Source organism: Salvelinus namaycush, chromosome 8 (assembly GCF_016432855.1).
Source record: "Salvelinus namaycush isolate Seneca chromosome 8, SaNama_1.0, whole genome shotgun sequence".
Taxonomy (NCBI): domain Eukaryota; kingdom Metazoa; phylum Chordata; class Actinopteri; order Salmoniformes; family Salmonidae; genus Salvelinus; species Salvelinus namaycush.
Window position 1 is genome coordinate 18887576 of NC_052314.1, and position 8752 is coordinate 18896327.

Genomic DNA, 8752 nt, shown 5'->3' on the forward strand with positions numbered 1-8752 from the left:
CAGATAGTTATTGATAAAACATTTGTGTACATACAACCTGTGCTTTGTATTCACTTGTGTGGTTGTATTATGTTTTTAACTCATCAAATAAACCAAATGAAATGTGTTAAACTATTCACCAGATCATATGTTTCAAGAATATAAGTAGAAAATGACTTAGAATGTAGTCTGTGTCAGGAAGGTAGCAGTGCACCAAGAGAAATTCAAGTTTGCAAAAAGAAACTGACAAAAGGAAATGACAGTTTCGACTTGATTAAAGTGGGCTGGTTACCACAGTAACTGCCAGTAACCCAACACACACACACACACACACACACACACACACACACACACACACACACACACACACACACACACACACACACACACACACACACACACACACACACACACACACACACACACACACACACACACACATACAACTGAACATGTAAGCTCATACACATTGATAAGTACATTGAGCAAGCATGGATGAGCTGGGTGAGTATACTTTTTTCCTCTGCTGCTGTTGTGTTATAAAACAAAATACAATAGATCAATCTATAAAAGAAATACAGACATCAATAGATTTGAGCACGAATAACATTTTAAAAATGATATACTCATGAAAATGTACATGTAAAAGTTTTGTTGTGTTTGGTGAATGAAGCATGTATTACATTGGGCATGCTAATCATATCATATGGTTCATATCCTATTTGAATAAAATGTATTGTTGTAGACATGACTGTTGATGTAAATTCACGAGGAATCACAAAGAAGGTTCTCTGTTGATAGGCAGATGGATTGTTGAGGTTGTTGACTGAAGTCACCTAGTACCAACCACATTCAATTAGTGAGAAATCCAGTGGATAGGGATATACAGTGGCTTCACAAAGTATTCACACCCCTTTACTTTTTTCACATGTTGTTGTTTTACAGCTTGAATTAAAAATTGATTAAATTGAGATTTTGTGTCACTGGTCTACACACCATACCCCATAATGTCAAAGTGGAATTTTGTTTGTAGAGCATTTTAGAAATTAATAAAAAATGTAAAGCTGAATTGTCTTGAGTCAATAAATATTCAACCCCTTTGTTATGGCGAGCCTAAATTAGTTCAGGAGTAAAAATGTGCTTAACAAATCGCATAAGAAATTGCTTAGACTCATTCTGTGTACAATAATAGTGGTTAACCCTAAGTTTGATATCTGCGCTTCCGGGGAAATCTAATTAGCACATTACCAAACTCCCCATGTAAATCGATCAGTTTAAACAAAACATATTTGTTTTTGCAGTGGATGTGTCTCAATCCCCCGCCTATGTCGCACTTCCGCATCTGTGGTGAAAGGTGACAGAGCTAGAGCGGTGTTTGTCAAACCATGAGACACCCCGAAAATCGGTCTTCTCACATAATTGTCTGTAGCGTCCAAACGGTTTGGCTTGCAAACTATGATCCCTCTATGGAAAGATGAGACTGTGAAAAACACGATGGTGTTCTCCGTTTTGCTCTACGGCCCCCCACAAGCGTCTTGGAACTCGTCTGAAGTCAGTACAGATGATCTGCCAACTTCTGTCTGTAGCGTCCGAACAGTTTGGGCTACACACTAATATGACCCCTCTGTGGACAGGTCAGGCTCTCACGAACACGTACAGTTGAAGTCGGAAGATTACATACACTTAGGTTGGAGTCATTAAAACTCGTTTTTCAACCACTCCACAAATGTCTTGTTAACAAACTATAGTTTTGACAAGTCGGTTAGGACATCTACTTTGTGCATGACACAAGTAATTTTTCCAACAATTGTTTACAGACAGATTATTTCACTTATATCACTTATTTCACTGTATCACAATTCCAGTGGGTCAGAAGTTCACATACACTAAGTTAACTGTGCCTTTAAACAGCTTGGAAAATTCCAGAAAATGATGTCATGGCTTTAGAAGCTTCTGATCATTTGAGTCAATTGGAGGTATACCTGTGGATGTATTTCAAGGCCTACCTCCAAACTCAGTGCCTCTTTGCTTGGCATCATGGGGAAATCAAAAGAAATAAGCCAAGACCTCAGAAAAAAATTGTAGCCCTCCACAAGTCTGGTTCATCCTTGGGAGCAATTTCCAAAATGCCTGATGGTACCACGTTCACCTGTACAAACAATAGTACACAAGTATAAACACCATGGGACCACACAGTCGTCATACCGCTCAGGAAGGAGACGCGTTCTGTTTCCTAGAGATGAACGTACTTCGGTGCGAAAAGTGCAAATCAATCCCAGAACAACAGCAAAGGACCTTGTGAAGATGCTGGAGGAAACAGGTACAAACGTATCTATATCCACAGTAAAACAAGTCCTATATTGATATAACCTGAAAGGCCGCTCAGCAAGGAAGAAGCCACTGCTCCAAAACCGCCATAAAAAAGCCAGACTATGGTTTGCAATTGCACATGGGGACAAAGATCGTATTTTTTGGAGAAATGTCCTCTGGTTTGATGAAACAAAAATATAACTATTTGGCCATAATGACCATCGTTATATTTGGAGGAAAAAGGGGGAGTCTTGCAAGCCGAAGAACACCATCCCAACCGTGAAGCACGGGGGTGGCAGCATCATGTTGTGGCGGTGCTTTGCTGCAGGAGGGACTGGTGCACTTCACAAAGTAGATGGCATCATAAGGAGGGGAAATTATGTGGATATATTGAAGCAACATCTCAAGACATCAGTCAGGAAGTTAAAGCTTGGTCGCAAATGGGTCTTCCAAATGGACAATGACCCCAAGCACACTTCCAAAGTTGTGTCAAAATGGCTTAAGGACAACAAAGTCAAGGTATTGGAGTGGCCATCACAAAGTCCTGACCTCAATCCTATAGAAAATTTGTGGGCAGAACTGAAAAAGTGTGTGCAAGCAAGGAGGCCTACAAACCTGACTCAGTTACACCAGCTCTGTCAGGAGGAATGGGCCAAAATTCACCCAACTTATTGTGGGAAGCTTGTGGGAGGCTACCCGAAGCGTTTGACCCAAGTTAAACAATTTAAAGGCAATGCTACCAAATACTAATTGAGTGTATGTAAACTTCTGACCACTGGGAATATGATGAAAGAAATAAAATCTAAAATAAATCATTCTCTCTACTATTATTCTGACATTTCACATTCTTAAAATAAAGTGGTCATCCTAACTGACCTAAAACAGGGAATTTTTACGAGGATTAAATGTCAGGAATTGTAAACTGAGTTTAAATGTATTTGGCTAAGGTGTATGTAAACTTCAGACTTCAGCTGTACATGTGTTCACAAGACTCGTCTTAAGGTCCCCCAGTACCAGTAGAAAAAATGAATGGAAGTATATATGGAGACTGTTTAGTGCCAAAAATAAGTGGTTAAATACATGTAAAAAAAAAATAACAAATGTTTCCCGATCGCTCAGATATAGTGCACTTCAGAACAAACTTAGTTTGCATTCCATGCAGTGAATATGTTGTTCAATGCGTTTGTATGGGCTAATAGCATTAAGGCCCCGAAAACATTTTCATCCCCCAAAACATTTTTTCATATTTCAATGGGTCTTAAAATTCAAAACCAAATAGCAAAATGACCCTCGGTTTGACCTTCTTAAAACAATTCCATATAACTTAGTAGAACCCCCCGGCTTTGACAGGGCTTAGACTCTTATGGGTTAACATGAGTTTTGAATGACTACCCCATCTCTGTACCCCACACATACTGTAAGGTCCCTTAATTGAGTAGTGAATTTCAAGCCCAGATTCAACCACAAAGACCAGGGAGGTTTTTCAATGCCTAGCAAAGAAGGACACCGTTTGGTAGATGTGTAAAAATAAAAAAAAGCAGACGCTGAATATCCCTATGAGCAGTGTGAAGTTATTAATTAGGCTTTGGATGGTGTATCGAAACGCAAGGCCAAATCTACACTGGAATTGCTTACCAAGACGACATAGAATGTTCCTGAGTGACCTAGTTACAGTTTTGAAAATGGCTGTCTAGCAATGATCAACAATCAACTTAAAAAACAATAATGGGCAAATATTGTACAATCCAGGTGTGCAATGCTCTTGAATACTTATTTATATAGGTATTCACACTCCTGAGTCAATACTTTGTAGAAGCACCTTTGGCGGCGATTCCATATATGAATACTTTCTGAAGGTACTTAATATATGTTTTATTTTTACTTTGAAAAAAGAAACAAATCATGGATTTGTGCTAAATCTCCACCAGTGTAGTTATGACTTACTTGTGTTAAACTTCCTCTTAAAATGAGCATAATACAATAGTTATATGTAATGTTCCCTTTCATAGGCTACCGTCAGCATGTGAGTTAAAAGTCAGAATAAGACTGTTTGTTAGTCATAGAGTGCATCAGTTTCAAAAGTTTCACTTCTGCTTTGAGGATCTTGCCTGTAACACCTCGTATATCATATCCTCAGGAAGCAGCACTGTATGAAACAATCAGTGGTGGAAAAAGTCCCCAATTGTCATACTTGAGTAAAAGTAAAGATACGTTAATAGAAAATGACTCAAGGAAAAGTGACCCAGTAAAATACTACTTGAGTAAAAGTCTATTTGGTTAAGCAAATCAGACAGCACATTTTTCATGTTCTTTTAATTTACAGATAGCCACTCAAACACTCAGACATAATTTACAAGCGAAAGCCTTTGTGTTTAGCGACTCCGCCAGATCAGAGGCAGTAGAGATGACCAGGGATGTTCTCTTGATAAGTGTGTGAATTGGACCATTTTCCTGTCCTGCTAAGCATTCAAAATGTAACTAGTACTTTTAGGTGTCAGGGAAAATGTATGGAGTAAAAAGTACATTATTTTATTTAGCAATGTCGTGGTGTAAAAGTAAAAGTAATCAAAAATAGTAATGTAAAGTACAGATACCCCCCAAAATACTTAAGAGGTACTTTAAAGTATTTTTAATTAAGTACTTTACACCACTGGAAAAAATCACATCAGATCAATGGGTGCACCTCGCAATAGGCAAAAGGAGAAGGTAGTGAGGCATTGTAATTCATCTCAGAGGAAGTCTGTTAGAAGTGCTTACTCTGATTGATACTGTAGTACCATACCATACCACAGCATATATGTGTTTTATAGATCTTATCTTAGAAGAGCTGGCTTTCAACTTAGCTGGTCCAGAGTCAGCTACTCAGAAGAAAGAAAGTGATACAGCCAACACATATGGACAGGTAATGACAAAATTACCTCTAGCAGTTGTTGTTTAGTCTTTTGTCCAACTATTACAACTGGATGTGTCTTTTAGCTCTATGCTTTATGTGAAATTTCCCACAGGTCTCAAAGGTGTGTCCTGTTGGTCTCCCTCCCAAGAAAGAAAATGAGACAGATAGTACCAATGTATACAGGTGAGCCACTGGTAGGTCTGCTCACAGATAGCCATACATTATGACCCTGGGTCAGACCATATAGATAGAGCTGAGACTGAGATGTATCACCTCAGATTCAAGTATCTGTCCAGTGTCCATTGCATAGCAGTGCTCATCTGTGGTTTTCTCTGTGTGTTTGTCAGTGAGTTACCAGCTCCAGTGGATGCCGGTCTGCTGAGTCCTTGCTCTGCTACCAGAGAGCTGGACTCCATAATGGAGGATTTGCTGTTTGGCCTGGAGATGGGGGTGAGGAAGCATCTATCATGGAATACACTGCCGGTCAGAGCATGAGCAGAGGATGACTGTAGGAGAATCTCAAATGCATTTCCTTGATTCCTTCTGTCCTCTCTCCTCGCCCCCTCAAAACCCATTGTGTGAGAAGGTCAGAGGGGAGGGACCTCTGAGCTTCCCATCCAACAGCTTCTCATCCAATGGGTTTTGAGAAGGAGGCAAGGAGAGAGGATGGGTAGAATCAAGCAAATAGAATTCTCTGTCTTTCAATGAAGTTGACTTGATCTGACAGCAGAGGGCAGTATAAGCAAACTAAATAAATATTGGAAGCTTTAGTACCACTAGTGCCTCCAAAATGAATAGAATTTTGAGATATACAACTGTTAAAAACACGTTTTAGATGCATATGAAAGGATGCAATTCTGTTTTGAGGACACAGCTTTTTCTCATCTTTAGCTCCCAGACCCTCCTCCTCCCTCAACCCCACCACCACTTGTCCAGAAATCAGTCAAAAAGAACCAGGTTGGAGAAAAAAAAGAAAAGGAGGACACACAAGTGAAACAGGAGAGCACCAACAGTCCTAAGACTTATGATCTGGAGTGCAAAGCATCAACACAGAGGAAAACGGACGCCATAGATGACCTTCTGGGAGGCCTGAGCTCTGATATGGAGAAGATGGGTGTACGAACGGTGGCGAAGGGCCACTGTGCTTCCTGTGGCAAGGTCATTGTGGGAAAGGTAAACAGCTTGAACTGTCAAAAACCAGACAAAAGCTTGATTTCAAAATAACAGTATAGGCGAAGATGATCAATCAAAAGAACCATGGCCAGTACATGAAACAAAGTATATTTTTCTTCTTACCATTTTATTTTATTCGGCAGATGATCACAGCCCTGGGCCAGGTGTGGCACCCAGAACACTTTGTTTGTGTGGAGTGTCAGGCTGAGCTGGGGACTAGTGGCTTCTTTGAGAGGGAGGGGAAGGCCTACTGTGAGAAAGACTACCAGCATCTCTTCTCCCCTCGCTGTGGTTACTGCAAGGGCCCCATTCTGCAGGTACACTCCTTCTCTTTGGATTGTATTGTATTATCACCATTATTTAACACTGCACAAAACCAACTCACCACCTCTCTAGATCTGTTGTCGTTGGGTTTACCTCACCGCATGCTGGGCTCTTTGTCCTCTCTCTCAGAACATCCTGACAGCGATGGACCGCACCTGGCACCCTGAGCACTTCTTCTGTTCCCATTGTGGGGAGCTCTTTGGGGCTGAAGGTGAAGGAGCACACATCTATCTGCCTGACAGATGGCACCACAACTACTACTGTTCCCTATAGGGTAACATATGATCTAGACCACAGTGTGACTGAGAACACTCCTCTCTTTGCGTGTGTGTCCTTTGATGTGCCATAGGTTTTCTGGAGAAGGACGGGAAGCCGTACTGCCACAGAGACTTTTACCATCTCTTTGCTCCAAAGTGCACTGGTTGTGGAGACCCTGTGAGAGAGAACTACCTGACTGCAGCCAACGGCACCTGGCATCCCAACTGCTTCGTCTGCTCAGTGAGTCGCACATGATCCACAGATCACGCACATGGCTTCGAAACTTCTACCATTTCTCAGACAATAAACTTTGAACAGCCAACAGCCACAATACAACATTGTGCTGATATTATCAGAATCCTACTCAACCTCCAATAAAGAGTAGGCCTACTATATCAAGTAGATAGAATAAGTGCTCTCTTTCTCCTTCTCTCCATCTCTCCAGGACTGTCTGAAGCCCTTCAACGATGGTTGTTTCCTGGAGCTGGATGGTCGTCCCCTGTGCTCTCTGCACTTCCACTCCCGACAGGGAACACTGTGTGGGGGCTGTGGAGAGCCCATCTCTGGCCGCTGCATCTCTGCTTTGGAGCGCAAGTTCCACCCTGAGCACTTTGTGTGTGCCTTCTGTCTGCGTAAACTCAGCCAGGGGGTGTTCAAGGAGCAGGCAGGGAAACCCTACTGCTCAGCCTGCCACACCAAATTGTTTGTGTGAGACTTATTTAAGTGATAATGCCCGAGATGTCAGAGTTTGGAGGATATATTGGCACCGGTTCGAGTGCCGGCAAACCGTGCTTCAAGGGCATTATCACATTTATACAATGGGTTACCAACATATTTTAATTAAAAACTTTATTTTGATGAATTTATTCATACTATTTCATCCTTCCACAAAATATAGTCCCGACACAAAGCTGATTCATGATTTCGACTGGCTGAGAAACGCTGCCTGTCTGTCTGTCTCGTCCTGACTCCCGACATGTTCATTACTATAGGACAGCTGAAGATCGAATTTGAATATTGAAACAGTGTTGCAAATGTCAGAGAGACAGACAACAAGGTTTATACAAATCTCCTAATAGTACCCAGTTCATATATAAGGTAATCAATTAACCTGAAAAAAGTCATACTTACAAAGTATGTGGAAAATCCCACACGGATCATCAAGGCAATATCCGCATAAGAATTTCAAATTAATTTTGTGTCCTGTGTTGCATGTGGACATAGACTGAGTGTACAAAACATTAAGAACTTCTGCTCTTTCCATGACATAGACTGACCAGGTGAATCCAAGTGAAAGCTATGATCCCTTATTGAAGTCACTTGTTAAATCCATTTCAATCAGTGTAGATGAAGGGGAGGAGACAGGTTAAAGAAGGATATTTTTGAGACATAGATTGTGTATGTGTGCCATTCAGAGGGTGAATGGGCAAGACATAATATGTAAGTGCCTTTGAACGGGGTATGGTAGTAGGTGCCAGGCGCACTGGTTTGTGTCAAGAACTGCAATGCTGCTTGTTTTTCATGCTCAACAGTTTCCCGTGTGTATCAAGAATGGTCTTCCACCAAAGGACATCCAACAACTGTGGGAGCATTTGAGTCAACATGGGCCAGCATCCCTGAGGAACGCTTTCGACACCTTGTAGAGTACATGCCCCGACAAATTGAGGCTGTTCTGTGGGGAAAAGGGCGTGCAATTCAATATAATGTTTTGTACACTCAGTGTATAAGCACGTATTCATGGAAATGAACAGGAGTGTTTGTTTAGAATAGACTTACCAAGGAAAAGAGTTACCATCTGAATGCCTCATTGAAATG

At 41.2% G+C, this 8752-nt stretch overlaps 1 protein-coding gene across 2 annotated transcripts; it reads left to right on the forward strand.

Moving 5' to 3' along the window:
* The first annotated feature begins 400 nt into the window (after positions 1–400).
* LOC120052482 (leupaxin-like) lies at positions 401–7799 on the forward strand. Of its 2 annotated transcripts, XM_038999417.1 has the most exons (9): positions 401–483; positions 5100–5191; positions 5295–5365; positions 5530–5632; positions 6074–6355; positions 6499–6672; positions 6809–6890; positions 7029–7177; positions 7383–7799. In XM_038999417.1, the coding sequence occupies exons 1-9, from the start codon at positions 471–473 to the stop codon at positions 7647–7649; spliced, it is 1233 nt and encodes a 410-aa protein (XP_038855345.1). In that variant the 5' UTR covers positions 401–470; the 3' UTR covers positions 7650–7799. The 2 variants fall into 2 exon arrangements, with proteins under 2 accessions (XP_038855345.1, XP_038855346.1); XM_038999418.1 differs by lacking the exon at positions 5100–5191 and having other exon boundaries at positions 449–483.
* The last annotated feature ends 953 nt before the right edge of the window (positions 7800–8752 follow it).

Bases quoted from the DNA above. Each gene is read 5' to 3' on its own strand.
- LOC120052482 (XM_038999417.1), top strand. The intron at 5,633-6,073 runs GTGAGGAAGCAT...TCTCATCTTTAG, and splicing joins TGTTTGGCCTGGAGATGGGG to CTCCCAGACCCTCCTCCTCC. The intron at 6,356-6,498 runs GTAAACAGCTTG...TTTATTCGGCAG, and splicing joins GCAAGGTCATTGTGGGAAAG to ATGATCACAGCCCTGGGCCA.